General features: G+C 39.4%; 1 protein-coding gene across 2 annotated transcripts in view; it reads right to left on the bottom strand.

Annotated features, from left to right (window-relative positions):
* The window catches only part of COL9A1 (collagen, type IX, alpha 1), a 70,808-nt gene that overhangs the window by 33,440 nt on the left and 16,015 nt on the right, over window positions 1-21,353 (bottom strand). For both annotated transcript variants that reach the window (XM_010565793.1, XM_010565792.1), the window contains exons 6-19: window positions 18,088-18,165; window positions 17,408-17,428; window positions 16,171-16,245; window positions 15,588-15,623; window positions 15,416-15,478; window positions 12,989-13,042; window positions 12,341-12,376; window positions 7,555-7,578; window positions 7,188-7,241; window positions 5,412-5,465; window positions 3,662-3,694; window positions 3,503-3,559; window positions 2,723-2,776; window positions 1,381-1,434 (exon numbers count right to left, since the gene is read on the bottom strand). In XM_010565793.1, coding sequence (XP_010564095.1) covers window positions 1,381-1,434; window positions 2,723-2,776; window positions 3,503-3,559; window positions 3,662-3,694; window positions 5,412-5,465; window positions 7,188-7,241; window positions 7,555-7,578; window positions 12,341-12,376; window positions 12,989-13,042; window positions 15,416-15,478; window positions 15,588-15,623; window positions 16,171-16,245; window positions 17,408-17,428; window positions 18,088-18,165 — 693 coding nt within the window. The remainder of the gene's footprint in view (window positions 1-1,380; window positions 1,435-2,722; window positions 2,777-3,502; window positions 3,560-3,661; window positions 3,695-5,411; window positions 5,466-7,187; window positions 7,242-7,554; window positions 7,579-12,340; window positions 12,377-12,988; window positions 13,043-15,415; window positions 15,479-15,587; window positions 15,624-16,170; window positions 16,246-17,407; window positions 17,429-18,087; window positions 18,166-21,353) is intronic.

Raw genomic sequence — 21,353 nt, 5'->3', positions numbered from 1 at the left:
GAGATGGAAGTAGGCACATTGTGGTACCCACTACTTTCCATCAAAAGCAACACCTCTCCCAGAGGAGACAATCTTATGCAAGTCTTCTTGTCTGCATTACATAAAACTGTTGGATGCTGCTGTGGAGACCAGACTCCTAATCCCTTCTATGGATCTCAGCCTTACATTCATTTATGTAAGAAACATACAAGAAAATACAACAGAGTATACAGCCTCTCCATCTGTGCCTCTAACACATTGTCTAGCCCCTTTTCCATACGTTGTCTATCTGACATCACTTTCTGCATATTATGAATCCTACATTTTAATAAGAAACAATTATTTTAAAGCTTGTTTGTAAGGTCATCAACTGGTGAAACAGTGAAGTGAAATGAGTAATGCATTTTAAAAAAAAAAGGGGGGGGGAAGGAAAGTCAATCTCTAATTGGTTTTTAATTCTACTCTGTTATTTCACAGTGACTGAAGAACTTTACCAAACCAAGTTAAATGTTGTTTTATGTTTATAGAGAATTCTGTAATTTAGGATTTGGATATCATGTGGATCAAGGTAAGCTCCTGTATAATATCACATCTGGACACCAATGGCATTAAAGAAATAGTTTCACACCTCGGGGAAAAAAAAAGCATAAGACTCCATCAGAATATAAACTATAGAAATTGAATGTGTTATGTCTATGCCTATTTCTCTTACTTAGAATGACCCCTTTATTCTTCTCCCTATTGCCTGTTCAGCTGTGGTAACCATAAGAAGAGCTCCTCACAAGGAAACAAGCTGAGGCGGTATGTGCCATAACAGAGAAGTCAAGTGAAGCAGGACAAGAAAATAATACAAAAATCATAGGTGTGATTGAAGGATGCTTCTTTGGCATGCAAAAAGGCAAAAAACTAAAGAAAAAAAAATTTAAAAAATAAAAAAAGAAAAATCTGTTCTTCAGTGGCTGCTACTTCATCCTCAAGTCTTACCTAAGCCTGAATTTCACAGTTAACCATGTTTTAAATAAACACTAGCTTTGCAAGGATGAAGTCAGCATTATCAAAATTATGGAAAGGAAGGCCAAGAAAAAAAAAACACAAGCAAAAAACAAACCAAAAAAAACCCCAACTACTTGCACAATCTAAGCACAACACAAAATTTAGGACATGAAATACTTTTTAAAATAAGCCTTTCCATAGAACTATTTAGAGCTTTGTGCCAAGTGATAATGTAGCTTTTTGGAGGGACTTAAATAATTCTACTTTCACTCACAGACAATATGGCAGAATAAAGAGAAAGGTGTGTGGAGATTTTATAATATCTGTTTTCCTACAATAAGAAAGAAGGAAAAAAGATATGACATAATAAAGCAAATGGGTAACATTATGTAAGAGGAAATACTTTACTGGAGGGCCTTGAGCTCCCACTTCACCACTGGGTCCTTGGTCCCCTTCTTCACCCTGGGAAAGCAAAAGGAATACATCTGTAGCTAATCCACACCATGCATATTGCTCTCTTATTGTAGGAGGTACATTTACTACTTATTGTTTTCTGTCACTATGTCCTGCTTGAAGGAAATCCAAATGAAGTCACACTACTTCCTCATAACATAGACAGATACTCATTTAGGTTCACATTCCATTCAACTATTAGTCAAAAGGGTAATTTCAAAGCAACCCCAGTATAAAGAAGAATAATGATATTTTATTCTTAATCTGTCATTCCTTTGTTTCTTGACATTAATCTCTCTAGTTTTCTTGTTCTTTTAGACTAAAAGTGTAATGAAGGTATACTCATATATGTGAACAGACTGGATATGCTAGTAGCTCTGCATCACAATACCACATTGCGCTTCAGAATCTTTTGAAAATTAAAATGGAAAAATGCCTTATCTGGTCAAACCTCTCTCATACAATGATAGTGCATGCTAATGGAACGACACTACTTACTGCCAATTTAATTTGCAAAAAGGGATTTTGGAGCATAAGACAACTGCTCAACATCCAGGAAAAAAATTGGCAAGCTGTTTCTAATAAATTAATATTCCTTTCAATATGCTTAGGAATAGAGAGCAGGGTTTTTTCAAAAAAACTTTTCTCTGATGCTTTTCCTCCACCATTGAAGCATGGAGCAAGGCTGTGCAAATCTTCTGAACTTTTCTTACAAATATTTCAATATTAAACAAGGTTAATTTAAATGAAACACCTTAACAGAGTTCACATTTCAGTCTTCAAGCTGAATCGGACTTGGCCTCTTTACTATAGTTATAATCTTTCTTTGCCTATGAACTTGTACTGAGACAGTACTGTGTCCTTTCCCTCTCAAATACCTTTTTCCCCTCTCATTCTTCCTGTTACTACTACTCATCTGTGCCACAAAACAATTTACTTGGAAAATCCACAGAATTCTTCTGATTTAAATGTTTGGAAGTTTTCCAATTAATAAATTTTACTTCAATTTTTGCCATGAATTCCATAATAATTATAATTAAATCAAATGATCAAAATAAAAAGCAAGAGGAGTATGACTGCTGTATCATAATAAATACAAAGTACAAGTGAATAAAGAGTAGAGATATGCCTTTGGTTACTCTGGAGCATTATGATATGTAGTATCTCTTCATGTATTCTGGTAAAACAATTAATAGTTCTAACAAAATATAATACTGGTTTTGATGAAGAGGCTAAACTACTATTAGCTTGCTAAAAACAACAGCAGTTTCTCCTCTTTTTTTTTTTCTTTTTTTACCTTATAACCTTGTTTTCCGGGTTCACCAGACTCTCCTTTTGAACCTTTCTGTCCCTAAAAGAAATGTAAAAAACATAATAAATAAATAAATAAATACGAGATTATTCAAAATTAAAATACTGAGTTTTGCGAAACAGATGCAGACTCCTCAGAACTATCTTGCTGTTCCCTCTGCAATCCCCATTCACCACTGCTTCCTCACCTATCCAGTTAACACCACATATTAAGTACCATGTTCAAAAAGATCTGCTCCTGGATCTAACAAGGCTGTATTTCTAGACAGGTTAGTATTTTTTCTTATGTTACCCCATAACAATTTCCTCAGGCCAACAGTATTCCTAGAAACCAGCAAAGAATACATTAAAAAAAAAATCTTAGCTAAAATGAGACTCAAAAAGTGTTCATTTCAATTTAGTATGTTACAGGTCTCCCAGGAAGAGAGAAAGAAGGAAAAAAGACTAAGGATTTGGGAGAATATTTAGAGTTTCTGGAGTCAGACTACAAATGGTGCAGAAAGTGAACGAAGCAATCCTTCACATACTCTAATCTTTTCAGGACCACACATAAATTTTACCATGAAGATTACAGCAGTAGTAAGAGAGATTTCAAAAAGAGGTTATTTTGGCAGTCAAGAGTTGAAATAACCCTAAACATCCACACTGATGCAATGTTTTTTGAAATTAACAATGAACTGCCCTTCTGTCAAGCTAGCAATTACCCTCCCTAGTGCTTTGAGACAGTAGCTCTGTAAGGAATGCTTGAACAAACAGATTCTCTTACCTTCATTCCCATTAAGCCAGCATGTCCTGGGCGGCCAGGTGGACAAGCATTGGGACACTGGAAAAGCATCCACATAGTTACTACCACATAGGTTGAATATGGTTGCCTGAGATTACTTTAAAAGAAAAGAAAAAAAAAAAAAAAGGAAAACTCTCTTACCAACGGGTCACCATCTTGCAGGCCAATTGTCCCCTAAATTAGATGAAATTAATCAAAGTCACTAAAAGAGAAATAACCAGACCTGACTCATTAGACAATATAGGCATCAGACAAAACAGAAAATACTACTATCTGAAGCTGGAATCAGAAGTATAATCAACCAAAGGATCTCTGACATGAAGCACCTAAACTGTAGGACTTTATTGTAGGATTGCAGGTACCTGCGAAATACTGTCCTCTAACTTAGATCAACTTTTTTGCAAAACAAAATATTTCTATTGGTTTTTAAGCTACCTAAAGCATATGTTCTATTAAATATAGAGCAAATATATCCAAACCCCATGAATTTCCAACAGAAGCCAAGACAATTTCTGTAATAAGGATAACTTTTACTTTTCCAACTTACTACCATTCAGCAAAAGATTCAGATCTTTACAGAGAAAATAATCTTCCCACAACACAAGTATTGGTAGACAAGTGAGATGTCTGGCAGTTAATGGAATTGCAATAAACTAAGAGATCAGTGTACAAGATGGACTCAGTCAGGGGAAGACCATTCCAGATATTAAATCAAATACTTGATGGAAACTAATGGGAGGCTTATGAGACACAACAGGGAGAAATATGATTTCACAGCAGCAGCTGGATTCTCTACAGCCCAGTGGGAGAGAGCACACTGTTTCAGAGAGAAGCACAAGGGAGTTTAAGGAATGAGCTGGTCTCCTTTTATACAGGAGGATTTTAAAAAAGCTGAGGGTATGTTTGGGTCCATAATATCATCAACTGGAGTGGGATGGTGGCACTTCAGAAATCTAAAAAGGACAAAACTGTCAAGGAATAGAAGCAGCATATGCCATTACTGAGAATTTGGTTTTACTTGTTTCCTAAATACTCTTCTCCACTTTACCATTCACATTTTTTACAATGCCCCTGACAAATCTCTGGCAACTTTCATGAAAACAAGAGACATGGCATAAATAAAGCTTATGGATTTAGGGTCTGTCCAGCAGAGGAACAGTACAGCTTTTAAAAAGTTGCTAGTATGACACATTTCCTAGCAGTTTGCATTTCACAGCACCCAGCCTCTGATGTGTCTGCCAAGCGCTCCATTTTATCTCTCGGGGCAGGTAAATAGCCACAAGACAAAGGCATAACACACATCCCTCCTCCCAAGAGGCTCAAAGAAGACAACCATTCCCCTAGAGAGGCAAAGCGCTGGTGTAAAGCTTTCTACTATCCCTTGCAAGTAGTCAGCCCAGTTGCAAGAAAGACATTAGAACTTAACCCACCTGGAGGCATATATTTCTGGCTCATGAGCCAAATATTAAATTTTTTTCCTCCTAACAGAGAGGTCTACCTCTGCTGAAGTCCTAGCGGTGAGGCCCAACAAAGACTACATTTACAGTAATACTATAATTCACAGGGAAGTTTAAAACCTGTAAAAGTTACAGTTTTCAGACCATTTGCAGAAATGGGAAGACATCATGACAGAAGTTTTCACAGTTTGCATTTCAAACTATCTTTTATAACCATAAAGACTAGAAACTTGCTTTCTAAATGGAAGTTCAAATGTTGATATGATTAAATGAGTTGTATCTCAGGCTTGGAACACAAGCCTCTACACATTATGAATTAATATAGCCTGCTGAAATCCTGAAGTCAGTATTGAGCTGTAGGACTTGAGAAGTTTTGTTCGAGCAGCAACAATACATAATTCATACATTAGCACATATTAAAGGCAATCACTTACCCGAGGACCTGGTGGTCCTGGTGGCCCTGGTGGCCCTCTTTTTCCTGGATCTCCCTAAAAAAGGGTAAAATAATTTTGTTGATTCATAGTAATAATGACAACCAGCAGTTACATATTCATACAACGCAACAACAGTGAGAAATTAAGTAAATACAGAACGACAGGCGAGGTAGCCAACTAAAATATTGACCCACAACATGGCTCCCACAGTAGAATGGGAAAAATGATTTTTTTAGTAGAACGGAAGCCATGCTGTGGAATAGGAGCCACAAACAAACAATAAGTTTTCATCTGCTTTAGAAAGCTGAAACATCTAACCACAGGAGCATCTATGCACTCCTCTATCTTATAACTACTAATTAAGTTCTGAAGTAAAAGAATCCTAGTAACTGGCAAAAATGCTCAAAGCACAGAGAGGGGAAAAAAAAAATCCCCTTTTTCAGAGCCCAAGATGAATTTACCAAGATGAATCTTCTCCTGTTTGTGAAGTTTTGATGTCCAATGCTTTCAGAAGTAAAGACAACACAGAACCCCTGCAAATTATTTTTTCTGAATGCTTTTAATTAAAATAAATCTAATATTCTGACAAGGACCATCTTTTAACTTAATACTGTCATTTCAATATTATTTTTTATATGTTATTAAATCATAAATGAAATGAACAAGATTAATATAGAAAAATTATTCACTAATCCTCACAATGCATGAGCTATAGAGCCATAGGTTTAAAAAAAACTAAAAAGGAGTATTTCTTTTCTACACAATGTATAATTACGTTGTGGGACTCATTATCACAATGTGTTGTGGAGGCATGTAATATAAATGGATTCAAAAAGGGACTGACTACATTAATGGCAGATAGCCTCATACATAGCTTTTGAAAAAGGCAGCATAGATGCAATTTCTGATTCAGGCAGTCTCTGAACTGCCAACTGCCAGAATGTGGGACAGTAGGACAGAAAAATGCCTTTTTACAAATAACCTGTACACTTCCCTAGGTATCTATTATTGCCTTTGCTACAGACAAGACAGTGCACTAGATGGATCATCTTCTGAAACAAATTGGCAGTTTTTAATATTCTTTTTTTAATTCATTTATATGACTGAGCGCAACACACAGGGAGAGGTATGCATTAAAAAGTAGGCTTCGTTAAACAAAATTTTAATGCTATTTCAGATTTCAAGTAAAAAAATTAACAATTGGTTTCAATTTGCATTTCAGTGGTAACGTACGGAGTCAAAATATGACAGTGTGCTGAAACTGAGTGCACAGTTTAGCAGTAAGGTCAATAGATGGAGTCACACTTAAAATGAAACTAAGAAGAAATACTGAATGGCCACTTTCACTGATACACAAATGGAAAACAGAAACAGTATGTGGTCACGTACCATAACGTGTATGTGAGAAGACAGCAGTAAAGCTAAAGGTCTGCATGTAATGTTAAGTTTTACATTTCCTGTACTTCTAGCGGGTTTGCTTTTTGATTTTGGCTTTCCTTGAATAAGATGAGAAGTAGAGTATGGGACACTATATAAAACAATTAATTCTCATCTAATGGGTGGCCCTGGCTTTGTTATTAATTGTTCATTATTTCTGATGCACTTCAAACAAAATCTTTCCTCTACCAGTGATAACTGTAGAGGAAAAAAATACATTTTCGAGTGGTGTTATAACCCAAATAGTGTTTAGATGGCACAGCAATTAGTCATTTTTTCCGTAAGTACCTTCTAGGAATTGAATAAACCTACATTTTTAGCAAACACAGTAGTACTTACAGGTGGACCAGCACGACCTACTTCCCCAGGAAGTCCTGCTGCACCAGCTGGACCCTATAACAACCAAGTTAAATAGTATTTTTAAACCATACAATATCTCCATAACAAGCATCCAAGGCATGAGAATATGTAATTCTCTCAAACAACAAACTATGCCTTCAGACACCAGTATTCTTGCCCCATATACCACAGACCTAAGCAACCTCAATAGTAGCTGAAGAAAGCACACATTATAGACATAGAACATCAGGATTAAAACAGTCTCTTTTTTCATTTAATTACTTTTTATTACAGTATAATAGCTTTATTGAATATTTAAACAGATTCATTAAACAGTGTATTTACAAATTATAAAAATGATACTTACAGGTGGTCCAAGAAGCCCCTTGCCCTGTGAAATATGAAAAAAGGTCAGAAATGGGGGGAGAGTTCCATACCTATTCAAGCTGTTTGCCAAGAACAGAGCATTTGGGATAAAAAGGTACAAAAACCCTGATGCTTGATTCTGCAAAATCATTTTTAAAACTTGTTTAACTAATGTTAAATATCAATTTTATTATTAGGTAATTGATATCAGGAGAAAAATTAAATTATTGATTAAGTTGCTTTGCAGTAGCATTTATTTACACATATATACAAATACATACACTTCCACAAAGGAATAAAGATGTTAAGGCCTTTGGGTTTAGCTAATTATCAAGTACCATGATAAACTCATCTATGCTATAATCATTTCCTTCTAACAGTGCTTTTAAACTGATAATAAAAGAGGGGGGTTTTTTTCCACCAGGTCTAAATCCATTAAACTAGCGCTTTTTGGTAATCAGAAAGAATACCAAACTGCTCCTGTTTACATTTTCCATCAGTATTGCTCTGAATCATTTTAATGAGAATTGTCCAAGATAAAAATGTGTTTCTGCCTATTTGGACAATACAATCCCTCCTAAGAAAACAGATCCCTCAATCTTGCATTACTAAACCAAATGCATAATTTTATGGAGAACAGTATCAATGATATGTATGAACCACTGGCATATAAAACCACAAAAATACTTAGATCTTCAGGGGATTTGATGTAATAAAGCGCCTGGGCTGAGTGGAGTTTAAAAGCCACAGAATATCATACCAGGATTGTATCAGCAAGGTTGTCTTTAGATGCTTGAGATTTTCCCTGTGTTATATCAAGTTTTCTATCAGAGTCATTCTATTTGAACCATTTAACACACAGCAGAAAGTAAACTTTTTCACCTTGCATAACCTACATAATTCCTTTGCTATTACTTAACGCTCCCTTGCTGCAATTCATTATATTATACATGTCTACACATTTGACTATACAAACCAAACTTTCACTGCATCACATATCTGCTATTATAATATCACCTGCCTCTGAAAGAAGGAAACCAACTACTTGCAGGTTGTCATTGGAATACCCCTTGCTAACGTGCCCCTAACAGCGTCAAGGAAAGTCGGTGATACCAAAAGCAGCTACAGCTATTGTGTCCAGCCCACACACAGGCCCAGGAGAAGCCAGTCTCCCCTTCTGTCCACTCCATTGCATCTCCTCACCCTCCTAATTAGGACTCCAAGAAGCAGGGGCTGTCCCTCAGCTGCCCATGCCTCCCCCTCGCCCAGCTTCTCCACCCTTCTGGCCACAAACTCCCTGCAAGCGGACCAAGTTGCGGAGTTGAGAGCTCCAGGGCTATCAGCCAGTAAGGACCTACACAGAGCAGTTAACGATCCCAACCAGTTGCCCATGTTCCAGCCTCTGTCTGTGTCCTAAAGGGGAAGCATCTCCACACAGCCTGGGACTCCAGTCTTACATCCCCAGATGCCTGCTGCCTGTTTGGAGGTGCTTATCTGACCCACAGAGCACATGGAGTGCACAGGCATGGGCAGTAATCCACAGTCTGTAATCACCTGGTTCAGAGACACTCACCCTGTAGATCTGGGAAGTACCTCCCATTGTCAGCACGGACCTGCTGCCACCCATCACGAAGAGTCACATACCAGTATTTGTATGTGTACCCTGTGCCAGAAGCTGTGCTTTAGTAGACCTTAAAATACTTTCAATTTCTCTATCGCTAAATACACACAATCATACCCGTATGTCAGATCTGTAAAACACCAGCAATATTATCAGCTAACAGAAAAGTTAGAGGGAACTTAGAGAGAATGGACTGAAGGGTGAAATACATGCACCAAATGTAGCAGCGCCAGGTCCATTTACCAGGGCCAGATCAGAGACATCAGCATATTTGGTGGTAAATTACTTGAATGAATCAGAAGTATTCTACTAATTTTGTGAATCTGGCATTTGAGAGACTATCCGCAAAAGAGGTGAGACAAAGGGACTAAATTAAAACTAAATGATGAAGCACGAAAAAATAGAGGAAAGGGAGAGTAAAAGAAGATAACTGAAGATTGCCAGGATACATTCTGGGGAAGAAAGGGTGACAGGAGCAGAAAAGCAAACGTTGTGTATAAAACTTTAGATACTTAATATTCTTTCTTTCAGTTACCCTGAAGTCCTAACTTGGCCAATAAATTCCATTGGATGAGCTTGAAAAACAGTGATAATAATTTGAAACTAATTAACCGTGTAGCCAAGGCTTCCAACTTCCTGTTTGAACTGAGCATTTTTAACAACTTAAGCAAGGGGGTTTTGTGAGAAATGAAGTCTTTGGATAACCATCCAGAGACTAGTCCACTTGCAAAAGGCCACTGACTGAATTAAAGCAGTGCATAATTACACCTAAATACTCAATCATGTAACTAGTATGCAGACTCATACACATGCTTACTATATTTCTAGTAAATGAGGTCTCATGGATCACACCAAAGACCTGCAAAGGTTCAACAGACCCATTACTTCACGCTTGTAGTAAGATCTTCTCAAGAAGTCTCTGAATCTGAGAATTAGAACCATCACACTCCAGCACTACCACTTCTACCCTACTTTTTTTTTTATTAGGTTTAATTACTCCAAGTTTAATCTCACTAAAGGTGGGATGACCAGTGTTGGCCATTTTGAGAAACTTCCACTGCTTTATTTCTTCAGTAGCTTAACGCCATTCATCAAAAGGAAAGCCTCCATAAATTGAATTTCCCCGAGAGACTTATTCTGAGCATTAGTCTTTCCATGTGGATTCAGCACATATGGGTTAACAACCATAGAGCTACAAAATCAAACACTAGGCTTTTTCCTAAAATGTGAGGTCTAAGGATTCTGAACGTTAATAATTACAAGGGTCATGACACAAGGTGACTAAGTATATCTATCTTTTCTTTACCTTTAAATAACTAAGAATTCTCATTTCCTCATTATAAATATTCCTGCAGATTCACCTTTAAATACAAGGTCCAGTGGCTTATTAAGCAGAGGCAGAACAACTCCAAAGGCAATCCCTACTGAGGTTCACTGAAGCATTATCAACTTAAGGCTGAAGTCTCAGGGCAAACAAAAATCGCTCAACTTTGAAAAATGGTCCAAAATCTCTTCAGATTCATTGCTTTTACAGTCTCAAAACATGGTCACAAAAGACCTGAACCAGGTAAGTGCTGCTCTGAACAGAATGAGTGTTCTACCTTGACAAGTTAGCCCAGTTTGCTGCTTTCCCCTAGTAACATCTCCGCTTCTAAGTTGAGATTAACCTTGTTTATGTATATTTTATACACCCACTTTTTCCAAAGGTTCTTAAATTATTTGTTCTCACGTTAGTCTGTTAATGGTGATGTAAAATCATGTATATTTTCCCCAAGACAGTTTTTATTTCAGTTGACAGGCTAAAATACTACAGTATTTTAACCTAGTGTTTCAGTAATTCAGTTTTAATTCCCCATTTTTTCCTCTCCCATAGTAGTTCTTTTCATGTATGCTTTTTTCCACATCATCTGAGTAACATATCTGACAGTTAAGCTCTCTCTTCATTCCAGCTACACATTTTAAAATGCATTGCAAATGACCCAGAAATTATTTCCCCATCTACTTGACAGCAAAAAATGAAAATAAACAAACAAAAAACCTCAAATCCCTAACAGAAAAATGGAGGGCTTTCAGTCTACCTAGAAGCTACCTCAGTTCTGCTATTTTCTGTGACTAAATTTAGCTCATATATTATGGAGTCTACAGATTGACCACCCGTTATAAAAGCATTACCTTTTTCCAGATTTTTGGGTAAGAAACAGCATGCATGAAAATTAAATGTAAATGTCCACATCATAGAATGATTCATCATAAGTTTGAACATGTCTATAATGTAATGTCTTCAAGAATAACATTATCATTTCCTCTCTGGCCAAATATCAAAGTGATTGTTTAATATAAATTTAATGAAAGTTAATGGGACAGGGTCAAAAATACAAAGACACAGTCAAAGATACAGAATTTCACAGCAAGGAGTGCTATATCAGAATACAATACCTCTTCTATTTAATTCCAGTAATTTCTCCAAAATGAACCTAATTTTTAATTAAATTTGAATTATGTGCAGCCCTATTACAATTTCACACCAGTCATCTTGTTCCATTACTCATTTTCCTTGAGGTTTTCCCTGGTTTCCTATATAATCTATGTCTCTACATGCCAACCATCATTCACTTCTTCAACCCTGTAAAATTCCTAAAATTCACAATTATTTTCAGCCCCCAAAGACAGATGTTAAATTCATCTGCATGCCAACTGGAACAGTACTTTTTGCATGTCCTTTCTCATATTTTGTCATTTTCATATGGAACAGCACAGGAAGTCCCATATAACATTTACACTTCAGTGATCCCATTTAAACACATGGCAAGGAGCTGAAACAGGAATAACTATAGACTAATTTATGCAAATAAAACATGGGCTCTCCTGTCTCTACAGCATTTTCACAAAGAGATAGAAAACAACGGTATGCATCCAAAACTTGTGACCACATCACACATGCTCCTTTCTTTTCTACATACAAACCAAACATGCCCTTTCAGTAATATCTGCACACTTTGATACAAAGACAAAAAGGTTCCTTAACGTGCTACTTTAATATCTTATGAGTTCTTTGAAACCTCAGAAACAGTTTCTGGCTTTTCTTCACTACATTTAATGGTAAGAATCCTTCATATTGATACTTAAAGTCTAAAAAGTCTCTTCATATACTAAATGTATTACTTACTGGAAATCCACGAGCACCTGGCAGTCCTGGCTCACCCTTTAAAAGATAAAAATTGAGTTTTTCAAGAGGCATTAGCATAAAGCTTTGTAAACAACATACAGGAAGATGCTCTCACCTTTTGGAGGGTATCATTTAGTGGACATATTCTGCAAGTATTATTCACTTCATTAACGCTATGCTGGTTTCAGTGAGACTTGACAGAAAGGAAAGACTTTCTCAATATTAAAAAGATACAGCCTTAGGCCTTTCCCCCCCCCCCAAAAAAAAGAAATTCAAACAGGCTGGTTACTCTTGACTTCTGATGTATATTTCATTTGTCTGATTGCTGATGAAGTCAGGTTTCACTGTTCTGGTTCCCACTGTGTATTACTATGACATAATTATGGTACAATAAGATAGAAAGAGCCTCACCATTACTGAAGATGCTCAACCTTAATGTCATCAATGTTAATACCACCATTCCTTACTGCTGGCTGGGGGAATGAAAGTTGCTTTGTACTGTGTGAAAAGGGCCCAATGGGTCTGTTATTCTATAGATGTTTTAATATTGTAAGAAAGGCTGCAGCATCTCATTAATTGCTTAGAGACAAACAAAAATCCTGCTTTAAAAAAAAAATCCCATAATTTCATGCATAATTTTGTTCTTACCTTCTGTCCTTTTGGTCCTGTGGCTCCACGTGAGCCATCAGGTCCTGTGAATCCCTTTCAAAGTAATGTATACAATGTTAATGCAAAGGTTACATGGTTTTCTTAATCACAACAGAAAACATTCTAAAACATAGAATAATGAAGCTATTAAATGAGATAAGTAACTGCAGGAAACTTACAATTCAAATGCCTATTTGCATGTACAGATAGACCTGCCCAAGTTCCAAGTACTAGCTTCTGGTGCCTGTGATACGTGTCCTTCAGAAATTATTCACTTAAATCATAATTAAACTAAACACATGATTTCACATGATCTTATTTCATCTTAATGGGAGATTGATTAATTTAGTTCATGGCTCAGGTTGAAAACAACTGTCGGTGTTTTCCATTTCAAATAAACCATTTATTGACCAAAAACAAACAAAAAAATCAACAAAGCTGCCGGGCTGGATTTGAGGTTAGTCTTTGAACCACACTTGTCTATCTGGCTAAAATTAAAAAGCAATCATGATATTATAACTATGAATTCCTTTGGAGTTCTTTTGTTTTCTTGTGTTTCCAAATTTTTAACCAGCTTATATGGCTTAGAAATTTCCAGATATCCATAAGAAAAGCCTTGCTTTTACGTTTGTCCAATACTTTTCTTTTTTGGTACACTTCCAGCAATTTAGTGTTGACCCAAAGGGGTGTTTTCTCTGATAATTTGCTTTCGAAAGCTTACATGATCATTACAGGCAATTACTGTAAAGTATCTTTACTCAGTCTATTAAACCTGACACTGAAATAGTTTGTGAAAGAAAAGTGAGATTTAAAAAGTCAGAACTGCCTCACCAGTTAAACATGGAAGAAGGTATTATAAATCTAAAACCCTAATTAAAAGTTGAATGCACAGTGGGAGTATGGAGTGGGAGTAAGGTCCCACGTTTTCTCTTCAATTGAAAATAAAAAAGGTTCACCATTTCAGAACACAGTATTCTAGTATATAGTTTCACTCATCCACTAATATAAGGAAATATGCAAGTGTGAACAAATATCAAAAGCTGAGCTGAGTTTAAAATGTTCTGTTTCACCTGACTGTGTTACTACAAATTCTGGCAAGGAAAACAAAACCAGACCTTAAGTGAAAATTACAGGAGGCAATGATTTTTAAAGATCTGCTTATGGGTTTTTGACATGTACAAATGGGTTGCGGTCCTTTACTGTTTTCAGGAAAAAATCAAGTGGTATGAGATACCACTCATGGCAAGCCCATTTCCTCTTACAGACTTGAAATTTGAACAATTTAACTAAAGGCTGTTTCAGCTCCATGCCCACTAAATCTCTTTGCAAAAGCAAATTAAAAATTAACCTCTAACAGTATTGCAATCTTCCAAAAATATGCTTTTTCATTTACATAATTTGCAATATTTTCTAATATACTAGTTTGTTGTATATAATCTTTATTTTTGACATTTAAAATTATAAAAGTATTCTACCACTTACATAAATTAAACATAAGCTTGCCTGCCTCCTGGCATAAGATCTAAATACTAACGTAACAATCTTGCTTCATAGCAAGAAATGCTTTCAAACGCTGCCCTCGAGAGAAATATGAAGAGTTTCCCAGAAACGTATGAAGGTGTTTTTATCGCCACTAACTTATTCAAGAGATACAACCAAACAGGCCCTCAACACTGGATGATGTTGAAACTTTATTATTCTGTATTATTTTCCAGAGAGAAAGGAAGATACATTAGCAGGTACGAGCTCTGCAGTGGCTGAAGTCTGGGAGGTTTTTCTTTAGAATAACAACTCTATGGAAATCACAGGGTTTCCTCAGAAACCGAGTTAAAATTCATTTTTAAGCTTCAATTTAGTAAAAAGTTAACTGTACACTTTACCATCAGGCCTACAGAGCTGATCGAAATGATTTTTTTCCCCTCCTGCTTTCTCTGGGATAGGGAAGGAGAGGCTAACAAGACCTAAAATTACTAAACACAAGCCCTCCACAGCCCCCTTAGGCCATCAGACACCAACTGCCCAGAAGAGGCGGTGACCTTGCTGCCCAGCTCTTTGCTCCACAGGGAGCAGGGTGCTGACCGGAGGCTGCTTCCCAAGGATGCAGCATGGCCTCCTCCCCACAGGACCGCTGCTCAACACCCTCTCCAGAGCAGGGTGGCAGCACCCCACAGCCCTTGCGCTGCTCCTCAGCTGCTGTCCCGGCCACTCTCAGCCCGGCTGTGCTCCTTCAAGAGAGCACCTTTTAGCTTGGAGAAAAGCACCTCTCCCCGAGGCGTGCCACTGGCACACACTGGCAGCTGTGAGGGAGCCAGGGACCACAAAAGGAGGTCGTGCTTCTATAGAAATAGACTAAAACCAAGTATTTTCCTTAAATTTAAAAAAAAAAAGAAGAAGAAGAGGAAATTCCAGAAAGTCAAGCATACTCACATCAGCTCCTGGCTCTCCAGGCAGGCCTGGGGATCCTGGTTTGCCTGCATCCCCATCTGGACCCTTCAGGATTTAAATGGACAGTTAGGCATGTTTCAGAGAGGGAAGCAGAAACAAAACTCAAAACCTCTCCTCTTGCAGGAGCAAACGCAAAGTAGCTGAAATCACTTACCGGTGGACCAGGGGGGCCGTTAGGACCTCTCTCCCCCTAACAAGATATGAAAGGGGAGGTTTTAGAGCTACGGGGACTTTTCATGGTTTACATTTACAGATTAACAGGAATAATCCCAAACCGATTCTTATTGTAGGAAATTAATATTAAACCCACGTGATCTCTATTGTACACTAATAGAAATAATCACAGAAACTTCTGACAGGAATTGAGGGAAAATACATAGTAGGTCCTATCAGGATTAATGCCACAAATCCTTATCATGCTTTAGTATAAGTGATACTACATAATCCCTTTTGAGATTAGAATTATAAAATCCCTACACCGCATTTAAGGCAAATAATCATAGCATATGATGATGATTACATAAAATCAATAATCCTATATTTTCCATATCAGAGATAATCTGAAAGGCCACCCTCTCCCCCTGCCCCAGCCCGCTGCAGAGTATGAGACCCATCAATTCCTATGTGGATCTGCAGCCAAATTCAAACACCTCAGGGTCAAATGCTGACAGTGAGGACAATGTAGGTACACCTCAAGGCATCTCCTATTTTCTAGGCAGGGCATGGGAAATACTTACATCAATGCCATCAATACCGGGAACTCCTGGTGGCCCTGGTGGACCTGGGGGGCCTGGTGGCCCAGGGAGACCTCTCTGACAAGGAGTAAGAAAGGAAAAAAAAAGGAGCAATTAAAACCTGGCAAACCCGCGAGAGCCAGTCTGGGGGGACCAGCATAATGAGAGGGGGCTTCTATGGGTTGGTTGGGGGCTGCGGGGGTCAGAGCTGATGAGGAAGAGCTGTGTCCTCACACCACAAGTGTCAGGACCCACACACCCTATCCCATCTTAGCTGTCACAAGGATGACCAGCAACGCTCCTCTCACAGATAAGAGTGTAGATGAGGTGTTAAACCTCCCCTTCCCCAAGCCCAGCCACCCTGCGATGCTGGCAGGGCCAGGGCAAGGTGGAGGGGGCTCAACTCCCCAGCCCAGAAGGCTCTGAACGCCCTATGGCAATGACCGGGTGGTGGAAACAAAAACAGTGATTTTTGCAAATCAAACATTGAAATTCACTAAGCTACTCCAGTTACTCATTCGGCCAACACAAAGGAGACAGTCTTCCTAAGAGTTTGTGCTAGCAAAGAAAATTTAAAACAACCCTTTCCCTGCTCCACTGACAGGCTCAGCGGTTTCCCCTTTCCTCAGGATTACATTAGCATCTACAGAGGCGCTTTCTCAAAGCACGGGGCTCCCGAGAGGGCGGCGGGAGGTGCCACCGGCGTGTGGAAACCGAGAGAAAGGCTTTTACAGGTCTCCCTCCCTATAATGGGGAGCTCTGTTCTCCTCAGAGCAAGCTCCGACCCTGGCCCCACAACAGTGCTCTGTGAGCGAGAGTCTGGCCCTGGCCTTGCGGGGGCCCTCAGCCTGGCCCCTCGCTCCCCACAGCGCCGCTGCTCTGGATGCCTTTCCACCCCACACCAGTCTTCCCAGTAACAAGCTATCCGGTGGTAGCTGTCGATGGAGCTCAAGCCCCTCCAGCCCCTCCGTATCACCGGGTGCCTGCCTGATGCCTACCAGGTAGCACCATGTAGGCACACACACACGGGGCACCCACCGCCCGGCAGCCAGCTCGCCTTCCCCCTGCAGAAGGGCCAGGGCTGTGTCAGGGTCAGCTACAGCTACTTCGGGGGAGAAAAGGGTCGAAAACCCTCCAGCGGGTCGGTGGCGGGGCATGACAGAGAGCGGCCTTCAGTCAGCCTCTCTTCACCCGCACCCTTCCCCTGAGCGCAGAGCACCGTCCCTTCCCTCACACTTACCTCGATCACCGTCTGGCTTATCTGCGAGGGAGAAAACCAAAGTCAGGATAAACTTACTTGAGCCAGGCAGAGGCAAACAACCTGCAGGAAAAGCCCCAGAGGCAGGAGCCCCCGCAGAGCCCGCGCCATGGCGACGGAGGGAACGGCCTGGGGCTGCTGGGGCCGGCGGCCGGCCGAAAGGTGAGCCCCGCCGCAGCCCCTCAGGGCTGCTCGCTAACGCCTTGGGGAGGGTCTCGGGGATTGGAGGAAAGCAGAAGGCTGGGAAGGGGAGGACGGAATGCCGGCAGCGCCTTAACCCTTTGCCCTGCCGCTGTTGCTTCGGGCACCGATCCTTGCCTTCACCCCCTCCCCGCCGCGGCCTTCCCGCCGCCGGGCTCCCCGCTGAGGCGGCAGCGAAAATCCCTCCCTGAGCTTTCAGAAGTCTCTCACCCGAGCAGTGGGTGAGGCGGCGGGGTCGGGGGGGGAGAAAGTCAGTCACGGAAGGGTTAAAATGAGGCTGCTGCTGCTGCTCTGGGGAGTTGGATTTCTAAAGGCACCGAATTCCAGGCGGATAGGGTAAAAACAGGCAACTCGGGCCAGAAAGGGGGAGAAAAAATAAAAAAACTGAGGCTCCTGAGGGCCGGCGCTGGCCGGCAGCGGTCAGGGATTGAGGGGAAGGGCGGGAAGGGCAGGTCGCTCACCCGGGCCGGCAGCTCGCCACAGCCTTCGCGCTGGGGTCGCAGGGGGTCGCAGTGAATCACCATCCACTGGATTTCGAACTGGTGAAAGAGATAAAGATCACGTTAATTCGGGTCGGGGGGGTCACGCTGGCCCAGGGTGGAGTAGGAGGGACACTGGTCAGCTAACGGCGTGTTTTAAAAGGTAGGTATTTAATGATAATAGGTATGGGTGTATGGGGGAGCTCAGTCCGGAGCGGGGCTTCACCCTGCGTTCCCCGAACTGTGGAGGTCTTTACAATTTAGAGGGGGCATAAACCTGCCGAGGGGTTTTAAAGAGAAGGCAAGATTTGTCATGTGTCATTTTTTATGTTTTCTTTGTAAGCACGGGCATTTTTTCCTCAAGCTGTGTGGTGGTTTTGTGAGGCACGCCAGAAGATTTGCTCTAGGTGGATAGTTGCGCCCATGAAGAACGGTAGGTCTGAGGACAGAAACGTGGTCTAAGTGTGAGAAGTTCAAAAAGCAGGATCCTATGCACACTGGCAACAGTCTGCAACTGAGTAATATACATCTGTGAAATTTCACATCTTCTTTGAACGTTTGTATTTGGCACTGGAAAACGACAGGGGACTAAGGCAAACCTCTTCTTCTCAGAAGCTGCAACTAAAACTCACTTGATGTGCTATATAGATTAAAAACCATACCCTCTCCTGAAAGTTACTGAATAGCCCAAACATACAGCTTCAGAGGTATATCCATTGATATACAATGCATCACGTGGAATTTTAAGTGCCAGAAGCATATTAAATTGTGCATATTTATTGTATCTAAGTTTTAAAGTCTTGGGTTATTTTCCCTTCCCACATATAGTATCAGGTTGGCTTATGAACTGCTAATGAATGGTTTATCCATGGATTTCTCAGTTTGATGATAAAATTCAGAGGCTCCTATCACTTTCTTTTCATTACGGATGGCTGAGAGGTTGAGGGGGAAGAAAGTTTGGGGTTTTCTTTCTTGTTACAACATAGAGCCCTGGTATAGAGAAGACTCTGATTTATTTTTTTCTGAGAAGCTGAAAATAGAAGTGAGTGTCCGGGGGCTTTCACTTCTTATTCCTTTGCTTCTCTGAGTCTTTCTTCTTATTCTGTTGAGCTAAAGTAGCTCCACACCGTCCCTCCTCCCACAACATAATGTCTTGGTGCTTCCTGGCTCCCTTCTGTGCTTCCTCTGGGATATCTCATTGCTCTCTTCAGTCCCAACCTGTAACTGATGCTGAAGGCAGACTGTCATTCTGAGATGCTTTCCTCTCCCACCACTATCCTTACATTGACTGAGTTACGTACTGACTGCTAGAGCTAATAAATGCTTTGAGTCTGAAGTCCTTTAAGGTCTCTGCAAGACACCCACATATCCACAAGTTGCCCTTTTTTTTTTTTTTTTTTTTTTTTTTTGCTTTCACCTTCACCATTTCAGTGCTGCTACTCCTGAAATCCTCACTATCGCATCTCTACTTTAGAGTCATCACGGTTTCCAGAGGGCTGAGACTAGACCACAAAAGAGGCAGCACCCTTGGGTTTTTTACCTGTTATCTGACACCACGATCTGTGAGTCAATTCTCTACCTCCTTTATTCAATTCTCATTTTAAAACCTTTCCCAGCCCGTAATAATAGACAACTGAATGTCATATTATACATATAAAAGAAGTGAATTTATACTATAATTCAATACTACAAGGCAGCAATACAATAATAAAAATAAGAGGCTACCTGGAATCTGAAGATGAGGATATATTAAAAGGCATAAAAATGGGGTCAAATGATACCTATATGATAATTTATTTCGTACCATACAACTAGATTCCGAGTCCTGAGTCTCTACATTATTCACCTCTGAAGCTCACTTGCAGAGGGAAGGAGGTCCATAACTGCCTCTAAAGCAGTTTATAATCTATTTTTTATTTAAATAATAATCTATTTCTGATTTAAATTGATATACATGGTTTTAAGTGACAGAATTTCTACTTTTTCAGTTGGTCTGTTTAATATTAAACTTAAAATTATATTAAATAAAATTAAAATTGAAAAGTCATCCATTCAGTACTTAGGAAATACCATGATTAAGGTTGCCTGTACAAATTTAATCTGAATGTAATCCAAAATCGTGTGATTCCACACTTCTTTCCTTAGAACGCTCTGCTGAGTCACAAGACGGAATGAACAAGGCCGTGGAAATGGTTCCCATACTGCAGAAACTGTAAGTTTGGAAGTGAATGAGGTGAAATTTGGTAAAAAAAGAAAGGATGGCTTTGTGGAAAAGACAGACACATGCCACTGAATAAGCCTGCTTTTGCTTCATAATTCTTATGTAGTGCTGACAAATTATTTAAATCAAAATAGCCGCATTAGAGAGCATTCTGCATGGGGCAGGAAGAGGGAATTGGATGCCTGAAATAAAGTATCTGGGTACAGGTTATGAAAAAAGGCTGATCACTAACAACTGTATCTGAAATCAATAGTTTTGAGCTGTGCTTTCAACTTATAACATGGTAGAAAAATCTGTAAACACTGAAAAAATTACTTTTGTGTGTGTGTGGTTTTTGGCTTCTGTACTAAGGTGAGAAAGATTTGAGATGATAAAATGCTAATTACTGAGTTGTGTTAGATTTTGATGCATGACTGTCCAAGTGCCAATATCTGTGCCTTACGAGAATACTACTAGCAAATGCATATACATTTTTTAAGTTTGAACCCAGTTTTTCAACTTTGAACATAATCAATATTAAAATAGAGATAAATTTATTAATGAGAATATAAGATGTGATTGCTTGCTGCAGTGGGAACTTGACTCACTGTGCCAGGAAATCCTTTTAGTGTCTCATATATTTTCTTCCAATGCTCTTGAATGGCCAAAGAGAAAACCAATCACTTTGTTTTGTTCAAGATGGGATTTGAATGGTGAGCATTAAGGCCTGGTACTCTCATGAGTTTAAGACACACACAAAAAAGTCTGAATAAATGAGGCAGGCATCCTATGCAAAAAAAGACCTAACATTATTTACAAAAACATTATTACAAAACATATACAAAAAATAATGTGAATGTAAAAGGAGTTGAAATATTTTGAACATGCAGCTTTAATTTGACATTTTTTAGTTCACAGTTGGTTAGTCAGGCAGCATTATTTTTTTTTAAATAAACTGTGATTACTGTGTAAATTTTTTGCTTAGAGCTTTTGTTACTGTTTTGACACTATATAAAGCAAAAATTGAGATGAAATCTGTTTGACTTTT

Source organism: Haliaeetus leucocephalus, unplaced genomic scaffold (assembly GCF_000737465.1).
Source record: "Haliaeetus leucocephalus isolate CR32 unplaced genomic scaffold, Haliaeetus_leucocephalus-4.0 Scaffold195, whole genome shotgun sequence".
In the NCBI taxonomy this organism is placed as follows: Eukaryota; Metazoa; Chordata; class Aves; order Accipitriformes; family Accipitridae; genus Haliaeetus; species Haliaeetus leucocephalus.
The sequence above is the reverse complement of the archived record's forward strand: the minus strand, read 5'-3'. Positions and strand labels throughout refer to the sequence as shown.